At 37.5% G+C, this 17,620-nt stretch overlaps 1 protein-coding gene across 7 annotated transcripts in view; it reads left to right on the plus strand.

Annotated features, from left to right (window-relative positions):
* Positions 1-17,620, plus strand: part of USP45 (ubiquitin specific peptidase 45) — a 67,864-nt gene that overhangs the window by 1,124 nt on the left and 49,120 nt on the right. For 6 of the 7 annotated variants that reach the window (XR_009005208.1, XM_057527953.1, XM_057527956.1 and 3 more), the window contains exons 2-5: positions 3,550-3,659; positions 7,100-7,272; positions 8,533-8,636; positions 12,460-12,560. Coding sequence is in view for 6 of the 7 variants with exons in the window: in XM_057527953.1 (XP_057383936.1) it covers positions 3,560-3,659; positions 7,100-7,272; positions 8,533-8,636; positions 12,460-12,560 (478 nt within the window). In the remaining variant the exon portion in view is untranslated. The remainder of the gene's footprint in view (positions 1-3,549; positions 3,660-7,099; positions 7,273-8,532; positions 8,637-12,459; positions 12,561-17,620) is intronic. The other variant, XM_057527955.1, reaches the window with a different exon arrangement.

Genomic DNA, 17,620 nt, shown 5'->3' on the forward strand with positions numbered 1-17,620 from the left:
TCCCTGAGCAGAAACATTGCACAGACATTACTGGATTTTACTTATTGGGGGAAGAGTGTGGTGACCCCGCTTGGGAGGGAGAGAATGGTAAGGAAGCCTGCACTTGGATTCCTCTAGACTTCACCTGTGTCTTTTTTCATTACGATCAAGCTGTATGTCCATACTGCATTGCTGTAATAAATGTTAGCCATGAATACAACTATATGCTGGGTTTTGTGAGACCTTATAGTAAATCTCCAAATGAGAGGGTGGTCTTGGAACTCCCCAGACACAATATTGTTGATGGACAGTATTTGAAGCTCCAATAATCGGACTTTCATTTTGTCTCTTTTTGCCTAAACGGGGAATTGAAGAAGAAAGCTATACAGATAAGTGACTGCTAAATAGTGGGTTACCATCCAAAATGACTCTGTATGTTTAGACATAGTACATGTGTCAGAAAAATCACTGGAAATTGACTCTACATTGCCAAGCTAAGTATGAGTCAGTGTTTTTGAAAAAAGGCATAGGTGTTTTTTAGATTCTAGGTCAGCTACCTGGTTCTTTTGGTTATTCTGCCAGTATTAGCTATGTGTTAATGCTCATCTTTATCAAGAGTTTACCTGTGCAGGGGGTGTAAAAATATGACCAGTTTCTCATGGGCCATTTTTCTTGGATTCTCTTAGTTATGCCTATCTCTTTTCAGGACATCAAGTTAAAATAGTTGGAGGTCTAAGTTTGTAAATTTGGGGGTAGAAAGATCCGATTTGCTATTTGATTACATCTCTTTTCTCTCAATCAAGTAGAAGACCAGATGATAATTTGGAGGAGTAGGGAGAGGAGGAGTTGGAGGTTTGGGAGAGTGAAAAAGATTTCAGAAGGCTGTGTGAGGAGTATATAAATGAGTTGGCCAGAAGGTGTAGTAGATAATGGGGTGTCTTGATCCGTTTGCAGTTATGATTATGAATTTAGTGGACCCAATCTCCTTTCTTACAAGACTTTCTCCAGCCTGATTGGATGCATTTATGGAGAAAGTGGTTAATTGGATTTGTCTAGGATTGGGGTTCTGTTAGAGGGGTGGTGTGGTAAGTCATTAAGGCTGTGCACACATATTCTGTTCTTTCTGGGTACATGTTAAGGTTGTCCTCTTTGTACACTACCCCCCCGTGCCCCTCCCCCTTTGGTCTGTTTGAAGTTAAATGTGGCCATATGACTTGCTTTGGCCAGTAAAATATAAGCAGACATGTGTCACTTGCAAGTGAAACTTTAAGAACCAGCGCTCGATTTGCCACCCCTTTCTCCCTTCCCTGCTACGGTGATCGTGGAAGCACTTGTTGAGATGCAGTCTCTTGTCAGCCTGGGCACTAAAGGAGGATTGGAGTGGCTGATGAAACAAGCCGGCAAAACTTGAAGTTGTGATCAGAGAACAGAATACTTGAATTAGTGATTTTGCAAGGTGGAACTGTAGAGATAAGTGGATGAGGCAGTCTGGAGGGTGAAGGCAGTCAGAAATGAAGTGGTCAAGGAACTTGGAGACCTTCTGCATCTCTGTAACCCCGAAGGCCTTAATTTATTGCAGCCTTGTTCAATAGTGATGATCCTTGGACTTAAGGAAATGGCTCTTAAAATGGTAAACTCAAAAGCTTCCTTAGGTGGAACATAGTACGACTAAATCAGGATTCAGAATTTGTTATTGAATTGAAAGTTTCTTCCACCTTGATCAATGAAAGCAAATAAACAACCACAAAAATTACAGTATAGCTTAGCCATGGAGTAGCATGGTATTAGGTAGGATTTAGGATATAGTGGTTTAAAAAAATGCATTAACTTGTATCTAAAATCTTTAGAATTAACTTTGAGTTTTTAAGAAATAGAAGGGATTTCTTAAAATTATATTTAGAGGAGCTTCCCTGGTGGCACGTGGTTAAGAATCCGCCTGCCAATGCAGGGGACGTGGGTTTGAGCCCTGGTCCGGGAAGATCCCACATGCCGCGGAGCATGGAGCAACTAAGCCCATGCACCACAACTACTGAACCTGCACTCTAGAGCCAGTGTGCCACAACTACTGAGCCTGCGTGCCACAACTACTGAAGCCCGTACGCTTAGAGCCCGTGCTCCACAACAAGAGAAGCCACCGCAATGAGAAGCCGGCGCACCGCAACAAAGAGTAGCCCCTGCTCGCCACAACTAGAGAAAGCCCGCGCACAGCAACAAAGACCCACCGCAGCCAAAAAAAAAGTTTTCCTTGTGATAAACCATAATGGAAAAGAATATAAAAAAGAATATATATATATATATATATATATATATATATATATATATATATATATGTCTCTGAATCACTTTGCTATCCACATTTTAACAAGATCTCCAGTTTGACTCATGCACTGGCCTGATCTCAAAAAAAGCCAGTGTCTTAGGAAAGTAAGACAGTATTAGTTCTCCATTTCTTATGGGAAGAACAGTTGTAGATTAAAAGATACTAACTGACATAACCAGTACAAAGTGCAAACCTTGATTAAATCCTTATGCAAAAAACCAGTACAGATGATACTTTGGGTCAGCTGAAGAAATTAGAATATGATAGGATATGAGATGATATTAAGGAATTACTGTTAATTTTCTTAGAAGTGATAATGATAGGACTGTATAGGAGAATCTCCTTAAGGCAGTGGTCCCCAACCTTTTTGGCAGCAGGGACCGGTTTCGTGGAAGACAGTTTTTCCATGGGAAGAGGGGGGATGGTTTAGGTGATAATGCGAGTGAGGGAGAGTGGCAGATGAAGCTTCGTTCGTTCGCCCCCCACTCACCTCCTGCTCTGCGGCCCGGTTCCTAACAGGCCACAGACCGTTAGCAGCCCAGGGGTTGGGGACCCCTGCCTTAAGGGATATATGCTCTCTGCAACTTACTTTTAAATAGTTCAGCAAAAACAAACAAACATACTCACATACATGTATAGCTATGTCTATATACACATTGATATATCGATAAAACCAATAGGGCAAGATATTCTAGATGTGGGATCTAGATAGTATATGGGTGTTCATTATCCTGTTCTTGTAACTTTCTTGGAAGTTTAAAATTTTTCATAATAAAAAAGTGGGGAAAAAACTCACAAAAAATGCAAGAGCTTAAAACGATAGAAATGTATTTCTCTGTCAGTCGTCTGGTGCTGGGCCGCTCTGCTGTGCTTGGCACTAGGCCTCCACCCCTGGCCCGTTAAGGCTCTTCCAGCTCCGCCTGTCTTCTAGCTGGTGAGACAAGAGAAAGGGCAAGGGAAGCACAGGAACCAGAAGCAGTGTACACTTCAGGTTTTTTTTATTCACCTGGCCATCATACATGTAGGGAACCGTTGGTAAAAGTCAAATGTAGTTTGACTTTTTGTATAAAAAAAATATATTGGTTTAATAAAGATTTCTTTGGTTTCAGCTGGTGCTCCCTTCTTCTTCCTCTGTGAATTTACTAGGCCCATTAAACTTGAAGTCATTTCCATTTTAATATGCTTTAAGTAAAGTACATAAAATTTTAATTTTGAGGATTAATGTGTATTTTTACCCCCAACCTTTTCAGTAAGTAACAGATGCGGGTGAAAGAGCCATCCAAAGCTTTACCTGAGAAAGCCAAAAGAAGTAAAAGGCCTACCATACCTCATGATGAAGACTCTTCAGATGACATTGCTGGTAAATTATGATGTCTGGCATCCTGAATAGTGTTGCAGAAGAGAAATAATAATATATGTTTTTAATGACCATTTTCTGCATGAACTTTAAAATCAGCTTGTCTAGATCCTGTGGGCATTCTTATTGAGATTTTGTTTATTTTATATTTGACTTAGAATTGGCATCTTTTCTTGTTGTTGTTGTTTGTTTCTCCTGGCTGTGAAAACCAAGCCCTCAAGCCAGTGAGGTTGGCATATGACCCTGGGGAGCTGCTAGCTTCCTGGCTTGCTTTTTTCTTTTTAGCCTCATGTCTCGGGTTTTAGCTTATGAGGATTTTCCTTACTGACTTACCAGTTCAGTTCTCCATTTAAAAAGAGGTTTTTAATATATTATTTCCATTTTTAAGTGTTTTTAACTTGGATAATGTTTCAGGATAGATTGCTGTATTGAAGGAAGTCTGAATTATGTCTTTAAATATTTGTTCTATTCTGTTAATAAGATTTCTTCAGGGATTCTTATTATTCTTATGTTAACTCTCTTTTGCCTATCTTGCATAGTTATCATTTTTTCTCATATCCTCTAAAACTCCTATTTCCTTTTCCCTTTGCGTGCTGTTTTCATTTTTATTTTTTACTGTGTGTTCAGCAGTGTTGCTTTCACCTTACACTCTTTTTAATTTTGCATTCGTTTTTGTGGTTTTATTTATTTATTTATTTATCCTAAACTCTGCTAGTCACTTCCTATTGCTCTGCCACCTGAGCCTAAAGCGTTTGCTTCTTTTTTGTGTTTTTATTTCATGGCAGTGATTGCTCTGCCATTTTTCCTTTTCCTTCCTTCCTTTTTCTTATATTATCTTAGCATAGAATTTGTGGCTTTGATTTTCTTTGATGTAGGGTTGCTTTTCTTGGGCTAGTTCGTTTTAGAATATTTGTGTAAGAAGGAGGGCCAGAGCACTGTTGAGACCTAACTGTTGAATTTGAGCTCATATAGGCTTTACTTCTTTCCAGCTACCAGGATTATGCAGCCCTGGGTTTTTTTCAGAATCCAAATTATCTCTTCTTTCCGACTGCCACAGAGATAAGGCTGTTCCCTGCGATTATGGCTTGCTTTTTTCTTTTCACTTAGTGAATGAGAAATCCCCTTCTTTCGATTCTTCTCAAAACAAAATTGGATATAGGGGTGCTCCTGCCACTGTTGTTGCAGCACAGAGATTTAGGTTTTGTTCTGTGTCTGCAAAGCATGCCTTGTTCTCTGTGAAATCTACTGCTGCAGTGTTCTCTCTGCTTCCTTCTGTGCGCACCCCTGTTTGATCTCTGCTGCTTTGAGGTGGGAGGCTTTCCACTCAATTTGTGACTTGGGGCTTCAGCTGTCTCCTGGTTTCTCTGAAAATGAACTTTGTATTTTTGTTTTCTGTTCTTTTTGCCCTTGGATAGTTTTGGGAGGAGAAAGGGGAAGTGTTAATTTTATGCCACCATTTGCAAACTGGAAGACTCCTTGTAAAATTTTTATTAATATTTAAAGTAAAAAAATGGAGATTTTGATTATTGTTTTTGATTTGTTAATGTGAAACAACTCTAGACTTTAATACATTTTTATATTTTTATTTAGGAATCTCTAGAGGACCTATTTGTCAAATGAAATTTAGACAATTATATGATTAAATGAATTGCAGAAAACTGAGGAAATTTACTTATTAACGTAGAAGGATATTTTTCACATTGTTCCCCCTCACGAAAGATAGTGAATACTGTTTAAACACTGGTTAGCTTTTGTAGGAAAACCTCAGATTTTTTAATTTACTTATAAAATGTATATATGGTTGAGATATTTAAAAGCTAATAGATTTAATTTAGGGGCCTAGAAGCTTTTTCATCTTGAATTCACTTATCTCTGAATTCATTAGCAGTTTCAGTTTCATAAGTCTGAATTGTAGAGTCAGAGAATGGTTAAGTTTTACTCTGGCCAGATCCCATGCCAGAGATGATATAGAAGGTGTGTGGAATGATTTTTCCCTTAGAATTTTAAAATATAAAAACTCAAAGCAATGACATTTGGTAAACCATTTCTAGGTCCTGTATTTGTGTGGTCATTTTTGTCAGTCTTCCCCTGAACAGCCCTTTCTTTAATGGCATGCATCCTTGCTTTTCAAACATAGGACTTCAGAATTACTCCTTTTATGTCTATTCTTATAACTTACTCTTGGTGTAAAATTAGACGTTTTAATCTTTTATCAGATTTACATATTATTTTTGTTGAAACTATTTATTATAAGTAATTTGTCAGGAATCACATTCTTTACCTTCAGAATGAAATGGAACCAATGCCTAGTCCCTAATTAACCAGTAGGTGAAAAGGAATGCTTTGCATTCAGAAAGGGAAGTAGAGAAAGTTGAAATGTACATACTCCTTTTGTTTCCCTCTTCAAGGTATTCAGTCTCTGCCTTTGTTGTTTGGTTTTGGCAGATAGCTGTAGAGTTGGTGTTTGGGATATTTGAGGGGTAGAAATGGAAGTGTTCAGGTATTTGGGAGGAATGGAAGTGTTATTGAGCCCTTGAGAGAAGAATATGGTTATTTGATAAATTAAGAACATATTTGCTCATTTTGGCCATTTGTCTCCACACAGTGCACACAGTAAGAATCTTTTATAAAGGATAATGAAGGACCATGCAAAATCATTTGTTATCTGGGAATAGTCATTAAGGAGAATTCTGAGAATTCTTGTTCCTGCAAATTATGCCTTTGTTTGTTCTTCTCTTTTCTTTCTCGCAACCATGGTGAAAATAGTATCATAGCAGAGCTAGCCCATGGGAAGATTTTACTTGTGTATCTTAGTGAAAGAAAATACATTCAAAATGCTTGATACATAGTAGCTGCTCAATAAATAATCTTCTTATTTATTAAACTTCTAATTTTTGAATTAATCTTAGATTTACAGGAAGGTACAACACGTATACAAGGAGGTCCCATTCACCCTTCATCCAGTCTCTCCTGATGTAACATCTTGTATTTCTATAGCACAGTATCAAAACCAGGAAACTGACATCGGTACAATCCTTAGAGCTTATTCAGGTTTCACCAGATATACATGCACTTGTGTGTGTGTGTGTGTGTGTGTGTGTGTATGTGTGTATGCAGTTTAATTACATGTGTAGCTTTCTATAAACACCAGTCAAGATACTTGATTACAGTATCACCACCTTGAGTGCTACTTATTTATAGCCACACAACTGCTCCCCATCTAAAGCCCCTGGCAACTGCTGATCTGTTCTCCAACTCTATAATTTTGTTATTTCACAAATGTTTTGTAAATGGAATCATGCAGTATGTATCCTTTTGAGTTATTTTGTTTTTTGAATCTCTGTGCTTTTTAGTTATAGCATTTTAATATTGTTGACCTTTGCTTGCTAATGGTGTCACTTTGGTTTAGCAAAGAAAATGTTCAAACTTTGTGTCTTATTCAGTAGGTTTCACTTGCCAACATGTAAGTCATGCTATCAGTGTGAATCATGTGAAAAAAGCAATAGTTAAGAATCTGTGGTCAGTTTGCTTGGAATGTTTAAAAGAAAGAAAATTCTATGATGGACAGCCAGTACTTCCTTCTGATATTTGGTTGTGCCTCAAGTGTGGTTTTCAGGTGAGAAAAGTCTCTTTTATGTGAGAGTTTGTCTTAAATATTTTCCTTAAATCTTACTGTGAGCTCTGACTGTTGGTAATGCTTAGAACTTAAGATTAATTTATTCTGTGTTTAGATAGAACTCTCCAAGGCCGAGCTTAGAAATGTTTAAGGTAAAGTAAAATGTATGTATGTTCAGAAATTAATCATGTGTGGTTTATAAATACTTCAAAAGGGAATCCAGCCCACTTGCAGTAGTTCTTATATGTGGCCCTGCCTTTACCTATTTGTATTTACTTAGGAAATGGATCCAAGTTTTTGGGTTTTTTAAAAATCTTTTTGGATTCATTTTTTTCTCTATAAAAAGTGATTATTCTGTCTTTTCTTTCTTTTTTTTTTTTGCAAAGTAATTTCTCTTAAGAGCTTAGAAGCTATTGGTATCTTTTTTTTTTTAATTGGAGTATAGTTGCTTTACGATGTTGTAGAACCTATTGATATCTTTAATAAAGGAATTTTTAAATAAAATTAAAAGTATATATATATTTTTTAGAATAAGAGGCATCTTTATTATCTCACATAGAAAGCCAGAAGTAGGGCCACTTAAAGTTAGTTGCTTCAATGGAAAGAACATTAAAAACTGAGATTTCTTCCATTTTTCTGCTCTGCCATCCTCAGTTTCATGGTTTCAGGATGGTCAAAGATGTTTCATGCACTGTGTATCACACAGCAATCCCCAAAGGCCAGAAAGAGGGCAAAAAGTACATCCCTTCCCTGTGTTCTTTTTTAAAATACGTAAAACTTTTCCAGAAACATCCATTAGACTGCCCCTCATGGCACATTGACTGGAATTGAATCTCATATCTTTACTTACCTGGTGGTGGAAGTTACTGTGATTGGTCTGAGTCTCACTAGTTTTCAGTGGAGTTGGGTGGAGGTAGGTGTGTAGGGTATTAGGAAATGTGTGTATAGGGGAGGGGCACTACTGGCCTGCGAGGATGCTCAGGGTCCCACCATGCATAAGACAGAGAGCGTGTACATTTTTAAATGGTATGGAAATTAACTTGGCTCATGACTGTTTTACTGTGTAACAAGAAGCAAGTTAGACTCTTTGCAAGAAATTGAATTTAATGAGAATCCATATTGTTTTCTGAAACTTTTCCCTCCTGCTTGAAACCAAAAACAAAACAAAACTTCTAGTATGTTTGAGTATGATTTAAGTTTTGATTAATTTGAAATAAACTTGTATGTAAATCATACAAAGAGTGTCCTGTTCATCTTTAGGGATGTGGTAAAAACTCAGAAAGCCAGCATTCATTGAAGCACTTCAAGAGTTGGAGAGCAGAGTTTCATTGTATTATAATTAGTCTGAGCACATGGATCATTTGGTAAGTTAGATTTCGTTAGTACTTGTGTTCACTATAAAAACTCTTTGAGTTTTATAAGGTACGGTATTTAAAGATGATATACCAGCTTATACTTTTTAGCCTAAACACAACCTATGGAATCATTTAAGAAAATTAACATTATCCATGAATATAAAATTTAAGTAAGAAAAAATTTAGTCATCCCTGTAGTTTTCTTTAACACTTTCTTTGTACAATAAAGAAAAGTTGTTGCTAGTTGATTTTTTGATAATGAACTTGCTAAATTAGAATGTCAGAGTTTAAGTGGAGGAAGGTACTTCAAGCAGTCAAGTCGTTTGGCGATTCTCTGCAGGGGACAAGGAAAGCCTAGGCATAGATAGTTTGTAAAAACTTCTCAGGGGATTCTACTACTTAACCCTGGTTGGGAACTGAGTCCAGTTCCAACATTTTATGTGTAAGGACACTGAGTATCATTTATTTACCTTTTTGTGGTTACAAAATAAAGATCCAGGCACTAAAACAAGTCTTTTGATTCTTTAGTCCCTTACCAGCATACCACACTGCTTCAGTGGTTTAACTGGACACTGTATTGAAAAGCTTTTCCTATATTTTACAGCAAAAATTTTCTCACGAATTTATAGACTCCTAGGGTTATTCAGATGAATTTTCAGGAGTTTTCAAGTTTTAAGACAAAAATATTTTAACTTTGTACTTCATTTCAGGGTTCTAAAATTAATATAAGGATATTTTGGTTTGTAGGAGAGACCATCATCATATAATTTAATTCAGCCACAGGGTTGGATGCCTGCTGCATTTGTGTTTTTGTTGTTGGCCCCAAGTAATAAAATTGGGGTGAATGAGGAAAGAATTGCTAGAACTTAATACGTAAATGAAGCATTGGAGCCAAGGGAGAGGGGGATGATCCCACAGTGTGGCAGCTCAGTAAACATTTCCCTGTAGTCTGAATAGAGCAGTGGTCTGCAACGATAGGGTGTATCAGAATCACTGGGAGGCTTGTTGGAGTAGATTGCTGGGTCTCAGGCTTAGAGATTCTGATTTACTAGTTCTGGGGTGGGGCCTGAGAAATTGCATTTCTAACAAGTTCCCAGGTGTTGCCAATGCTGCTGGCCTGGGACCATAGTTTGAGGACCACTGAAGTAGAAAAAGATGGTGGGAGAATTGAGTGGCACCTGGCAAAATAGGTTCATCTCAAGTGAATCTGAATTGGAATGTCTGTTGTAGCTCTTAGGACCCCAATTATGGTATGAATCATGATTTAATTTCAGCAAAAAAGCCTTACCTAGCATAATCAATTAGGTTAGTTTTAATTTAATTGTTTTTTAAATTTTATTTTATATTTAATTGTAATTTTGCTTTCATAGTTATATAGAGTTACAAGGATGGTGAATTTATTGAGTTTTGTGAGATGGATTTGTGAGATTTATATTATACTGAAAATAATTTTAAGTCACATTTGGGGGTCCATAGAATTACTTCTCTTTCAAAGAAAGAAATTCAGGTTTGTCACATGTATTTATAGAAATGCAAAGGTTGTGACTGTTTTCTTTTTCCCATCTAATTCTTAAACCTTAAAAAGTTTAACAGTATCAGTAGAAAACTTCACTAATCTGGATTAGAGAAGGCCAGCTGGAACTAGAGGAAAAACCTGAAAAACCTAAAAAAAAGAAAGGAATATTGTAGATTTGATAATTTAATCACAGCTAACAAAGTGTTGCTGGATAGCGGATTTAATACTGCTTAAACAGATAATTATTAGTATAATAATACAGCAGCTTCTTACCTCTGACTTCACATCAGAATCACACAGGTGGAATTTGAAAAACCCATAGGTACCAATGGTCCTCTATTAAATCAGGGCTTCTGTATTTTTAAGTTCCATAGGTGATTCTTATGCCTAACCAGGGTTTAGAGGCACTGATTTAACACTTAAAAATAACATGTAAATGTGTGCTTTTAAATCATTCAAAAGTTTGTTGAAAGGTTTAATATTTCCCTTGTACTCTTATTCTATTACTGATTTGCGAGCCGTGTTTGTTTCCCACCCTTAAAAAGAAAATATTACACTTCTATAAAGCTATTTATTTTAAAATGATAATACTTTTTTGATTGTTGTGAGGAATTAAACCAGAAAATGCATGTAAAGTTCTTAGAACAGTGCATGGCAGATAGTAAGTGCTCAATTATTTTTTTGGTTATTTCTAATGGAAACAGGTGGAATTAAATTATCTTGAGCTCTCCTCTTTTCTCCAAATTCGCTGCCATTGTGCAGTTTTTATTTACATTTTTTTTTGCACTCTTAAAGTTACAACAATATATTTAATAACAAGTAAAAATTAAGTTGTAATCTCAGTAAAAATTTGACGTTTCAATATTTTTCAAATGAGCAATTATATTTTTATTATTTTTGCCAATCATTACATCATTAAATATTGAACATCTATTATAATGGAAGCTTGATAACTGTAATTGCTTAAATTCCATCATGATCTATTGGAAAGGTTGCTTTGGGAATGTTTTTTGTGACTCGATTCCTTCACAGATTTATCTATGTATCTGTGTATTTCTGTGTGCAAAGTGATAGAGTGAACACTCAGTAACCATTTGAATTTTGAGCGCTGTTTAGAAAAGGGACCCAAACCTAGTTTACAGCCATTGATTCCAGGACCACTAATAGTTATAAGCAAGAAGATTGTGAATATGTAAGGTCATGTTGGTATAATGCATTACATTTATAAAACACTTTCAATATGGTCAAACACTGTTCTTATTTGATCATTGGATCTCATTAAGATGATAATAGATAGAAGAAACCTTTATTAAGTATATGCACTAATGAGTAAACTTAGTGGAGGGTAGTTTTCTGAAAAGGAATGTGCTTTTCAAAATCTCTTCTCTAACCCCCTCTTCACAAATAAACTCCAAACAAAATAAAACACAACACTTACCTCGTCCAGTCTTCCCTGTCTCTGTAAGTGGAACCTCCATTGCTTAAGTATTCAAGCCAGGAGCCTGGCAGTTGTTTTCTTCCCCTTTTTATCTTATTTTATTTTTCAACCTTTTAACGAAAGTAAACATATGGTATAATGAATTCCTCTATATCCACCACTCAGCTTTAAACACTATCTGCTCACAGAATATCTTGTTTCATCTAGACCAGGATTTCTCAGTCTCAATACTGTTGTCATTTGGGTTGATAATTCTTTGTTGTGAGGGGGACTGTCCTGTGAGGGGACAGGATTAGCTCTGGCCTCTGACCACTGGGTGCCAGTAGCAGCTTTCCCAGTTGTGACAACCAAAAATGTCTCACAACTCTGCCAGATGTCCCCTGGGGGACAAAATTGCTCCTGTTTGAGAATCACTGACATACCCACATCAGCTTCTCCCTTTCCTCTTCCTTATCTTTTATATCCAATTCGTTACTGCTTCTACCTGAAAATATTTGTCTGTTCATTTCTCTCCAGATCCACTGCATCTACCCTGATCTCTCTCTATTCCTGATGCCATCCAATCTGACATTAGTCAGAGTGATGTTTTCAAAATGTAAATTGGATCATATCACTCGCCTGCTTATAAGCCTCTCATGGCACTCCGTTACACTTAGGATAAACTACCAAAACTCTAATTTGAATGCTAAGGCTCTGTATGAACTGTCCCCTGCTTATTTCTGTAGACTTATTTACCTCATTTCTCTTGCCTCACCCTATGTATCCCCCTTACCCCATGAGTTAAAGACAAAAGTGGATAAATACCAACTTTATTACCTGATGTGTAAAATTATTGAAGATGCTTTCATAATATTTGCTTAAATTTTATATTTTTTCAGGTGTTATGAGTGCGATGAAAAATTATCAACACATTGTAATAAGAAGATTTTGGCTCAGGTAGTTGATTTTCTCCAGAAACATGTTTCTAAAACACAAACAAGTAAGTTAACAGCAGTTGCTAAGGAAATTTGTATTAAAGTATGATATTTTATAATTCTTATAAAGAGATAATAAATTCATAAAGAGTACTTTGGATTTTACTGTAACCTCTCAGTACGAGTGCCATGAATTCTTAGGTAGCAGTTTTGTGATGTTATCTTGTGTTGTATTTACATAACTAATAATGAGAAGCTGGAGAGGATAGTGACTGGATTGTGGGCTTTTGAATCAAAACAAGGCTGAATTTGAATTTAGGTTCCACCTAAATTACCTACTGTCTGTGTGACTTTGACTTCTTAGTTTCCTTATGTAAAAAATTAGTACGATAATTCTGTCAAGTGGGAATGTTGTGAAGCTTAGGGATGTTTTCTAAAGATTTAGAAATAATGTGTGTAAAAATACTTGCATAGTCCCTGACACATTTATGAAATGATATCTGTTATTTGTTACATCATTGGAATACTGTTCTGACACTAACTACCTGGAATTAGGCTAACCTTGCAGATTAAGGGCTCAGTTCCCCCAAAAGATTGCCCTCACTTCAGACACCATTCTCAAGCTAGGGGTTCTCAGGACCACCCCAATTTCTGACCAACTGGCTACAGGGGTTCCCACTGTCCTCTGAATTCAATAATTTGCTAGAATGACTCAGAAAACACAGGAAAGTGCTATACTTACAATTACAGTTTCATTATAGCAACAACAACAAAAAGAGATAGAAATCAGGACCAGCCGAAAGAAAAGACATGTAAGGTGAGGTCTGGGAAGGTACCAAACATGAAACTTTTTTGTCTTCTTCCTGTGGGGTCAGGATGCATCACCTTCTCAGCACATTGATGTGTAACAGTACACACAGACTGTTGTTAACCAGGGAAGCTCACTGGAGTTTTGATGTCTAGCGTTTTTATTAGGGTTTCGTTGCATAGGCATGGCTGATTGAATCATTGGCCACATGACATAACTCAGTCTCCAGGATCCCAGCCCTCTAATCACAAGTTTGGGCTTTCTGGCATGGCTGGCTCCCATCCTGAGCCATCTCATTAGCATACATTGTCTAAGGTCCCACAATGAATAAAAAAATACTTTGTTAACATAAACTATCAAGCGTGGTCTGAGGGGCCCACCATGAGTAAAACAGACACTCCTGTCACTCTGGAAATCCAAGGATTTAGAGGGGGCTTCTCAGGAACCTGGGACAAAAGGCAGCCAAATCCTTTATTATACAATAGTAACGTATTATATATTGTACTTTGTTGTCTAACATATAAGCGGTATATAATACACATTAATATATATTACAAATATATAGGGAAGGAGTTTCTTCATTCAAAAATATTAAGTGCCTACCACATGCCATGCTTTATACTTTATTTGATATGTGTTGGTAAAACAAAAACAGTTTTATGTTGCCCTCATGAAGTTTAGAGCATAGTGGGAGAGACAGACAGAAACATAACACATATGTAACTTGTGATAAGTGCTACAAAGGAAAAGAACAGATTGCAGTGATAAGTAATAATCTCATGGTCATAGTGATCAAGAAAGGCCAATATGGCTGGAGTGTGGTTTGCTGGGAGAAAGCAGAATGTGGTAAAGTTAAGATGTAGGTGGGCAGGTCATGAAGGATACTGTAAGGAATTCTGTGGTAAAGGATTTTTATTTTATTGGAAGTGTAATGGAAGCTATTAAAGTGTTTTAAGCAGAAGAGTGATAGTCATTTCATCTTTTTAAAAATAAAGATAACTCTACCAAATGGAGAATAGACTGTTGTGGGTTAAGATTGGAGGTGGGGAGATCCTTAAGGAGGTAAAAGGAGGTTATTGTGGTAGGGCAGGTGAGAGATGAGTAGGGGTTCTGGTGGAGAGGAGGTGGACTAGGTGTAATGAGTGAGGGAAAGTAGGAGGAATCAAGTACATAGCTCAGGATTTTGATTAACTAGATGAATGGGAATAAATGGCCATGGTAATTTGGAAATGCCTTTAGAGCAGGGATTGAACTGCTTAGTAGGTGGCATCAGAAACTGAAAAATTATATAGAAATATCGTTTTCAGCTGTATTTTCTGTAGCTCAATATAGAATGATTTTTGGTAGCTGTTGCTCTGAGACAGTAATGATGAAAACATTGGAGGAGGAACTAGAGGAGGTAAACTCAGGTTCTTGGACAGCAGAAGAAATGATTAATTTTATCACTCATTCATTGGAAAATATGGTGGTTATAGGCATTTAATACTTATAGAACAGAGGTTGGTCTTAATGCTGTCTCCTGAAAGCTGCCCATTAGTTTTGTTGGCCATAAGAAGAAATGTAGGGGGCTTCCCTGGTGGCGCAGTGGTTAAGAATCCGCCTGCCAATGCAGGGGACACGGGTTCGAGCCCTGGTCCAGGAAGATCCCACATGCCGCGGGGCAACTAAGCCCGTGCGCCACAACTACTGAGCCTGCGCTCTAGAGCCCGTGAGCCACAACTACTGAGCCCGTGTGCCACAACTACTGAAGCCCATGTGCCTAGAGCCTGTGCTCTGCAACAAGAGAAGCCACTACAATGAGAAGCCGACGCACCGCAATGAAGAGTAGCCCCCGGGGCTTCCCTGGTGGCGCAGTGGTTGAGCGTCTGCTTGCCAATGCAGGGGACGCGGGTTCGAGCGTTGGTCTGGGAAGATCCCACATGCCACGGAGTAACTGGGCCCGTGAGCCACAACTACTGAGCCTGAGCGTCTGGAGCCTGTGCTGCGCAACAACAGAGGCCGCGACAGTGAGAGGCCCGCGCACCGCAATGAAGAGTGGCCCCCGCTTGCTGCAACTAGAGAAAGCCCTCCCACAGAAACGAAGACCCAACACAGCCAAAAATAAATAAATAAATAAATAAATAAATAAAAGAAAAAAAAAAAAAAAAGAGTAGCCCCCGCTCGCCGCAACTAGAGAAAGCCCGCACACAGCAACAAAGACCCAACACAGCCAAAAATAAAATTAAAATAAATTAAAAAAAAAAAAAAAGAAGAAATGTAGGGATATGATGGCAAGGGTGGCAAAAGTACAACTGTAGAAATTATTTTCTCTGGATTTTTTACGTTAGAGATTCCTTGAGGTTAAGAACAAAGCCAGTCTGATTCCATTCAGTTTTACAGATTTCTTGAATATTTATTATCACAAAGGATGTAAGGTAGGGAGCGTGGAATGGTATGGGAGAAAAACCATGGGCTTCGAGTCAGGGGAGTCTGGCATTCAAATTTGACTCTTTCAATCACTAGCTCTGTGACCTGGGGCAGATTACAGTTTGTCTGAGCCTCATTTTCCTCAGCACTTTCTCCCTGTTTCCCATGGGAAGAGAGATTGATAAGACCTTTCCTAAAGAAGTTTAAAAAAGGTGTGAGATTAAAAAAATAATGATGTAAGTCGAATAAAATTTGTTTGTATTTTGAGTGATGTTCAAACAGAGTCCTTCAAATATTCAAAGAGGGATGCAGTGTTCAACTGAAAGGAACTCAAAAGGAATTGTGGGGCTTCCCTGGTGGCGCAGTGGTTGAGAATCTGCCTGCTAATGCAGGGGACACGGGTTCGAGCCCTGGTCTGGGAAGATCCCACATGCCGCGGAGCAGCTGGGCCCGTGAGCCACAATTACTGAGCCTGCGTGTCTGGAGCCTGTGCTCCGCAACAAGAGAGGCCGCGATAGTGAGAGGCCCGCGCACAGCGATGAAGAGTGGCCCCCACTTGCCACAACTAGAGAAAGCCCTCGCACAGAAACGAAGACCCAACATAGCCGTAAATTAAAAATAAATAAATAAATAAAAATTAAAAAAAAAAGGAAAGCATTAAAAAATAATAATAATAATAATAAAAGGAATTGTGGATGAGCTGGCTTCCAAGCCGACCCTTAAAGGATGAACTTTAGATAGGTAGAGAGGAGGGAAGAAATCATTTCAGGTGCTGGGAAGGAAACACCAATGTGAGCTTTAATTGTGTTTATGGAACCATGGGTAGCACCTGGAATGGGGGAAACAGGTTCTTGAAGGAGTTTGAGAGTGTGTAGAGCCTTTAAAGTTAGGGCGAGACATAGTTCTGAATCCAGGGTTTCCAGAAGTTCTAGGGCAAAATGTTAGTATCTTTGTGTTCCAAGTTACAGCAGCTCTCAGGCAAGTTTGATTTAAAATAATATCCCTTGGTATTTTAGAAGTAAGTGTTTTGGGATAGTAATATTTTTATAAGATACTTTACAAGTCAAATATGAAAGTTGCTATTGAGGTTTGTAAGAATGCTGGAAATGATTATGTAGCTATTTTAAATGATAATGGTGAAGATTGTAGAAATGTAAAAATATCTGTATATGGTAATTCAAAAAGACTATGAAACTGTATATATTGTGTTCAAATGGCAGGATAAGAGTGATTTAAATGGAGCCTTTTTATATTTTGCATTAAGTAAAAATAACTACTGAGAGGAAAGCCTGTACCTGTACCTTAAACATGTTTTTAAGTTATACGATGCCTGGGCTAATTTCATGTCTGATACATCTAATTCAGCTTCTCTGCTCAGTGAATCTCAACTTTTGTTCCCAGTAGCCCTTTAGACTCTTAAAAAATTATTGAAGACTTAAAGAGCTTTGGTTAGGTAGGGTATATCTATTAATATTTATCATATTAGAAATTAAATCTAAAAAATTAGAATATTTATTAATTTACTGAAAAATAGCTGTAATTCCATTACATGTTAACACAAATAACATATTTTTAGAAAAGGTAACGGTTTCCAAAACAACACAAACCTAATGAGTGGCATTGTTTTACATTTTTCCAAATCTCTTGAATGTCTGGCTTAATAGAAACAGCTGGATTCTCGTATCTACTTCTGCATTCAGTCTGTTCTGATATCACATGGCCTGTAGCCTCTGTAAAACTGCATTGTATAATTGAGAATGAATGAAAGTAAGAAAACCAAATAACATCTTGGGCTTATTATGAAAATACCTTGGAGCTTATGGACACCCAAAAGAGGGGGGTTGTCTTAGATACACTTTGAGAACTGCTAAACTAGCACATTTCTGTCTTTATAGTTTCTGTCTTCAGTCT

This window comes from Balaenoptera acutorostrata, chromosome 14, assembly GCF_949987535.1.
Source record: "Balaenoptera acutorostrata chromosome 14, mBalAcu1.1, whole genome shotgun sequence".
Classification (NCBI taxonomy): domain Eukaryota; kingdom Metazoa; phylum Chordata; class Mammalia; order Artiodactyla; family Balaenopteridae; genus Balaenoptera; species Balaenoptera acutorostrata.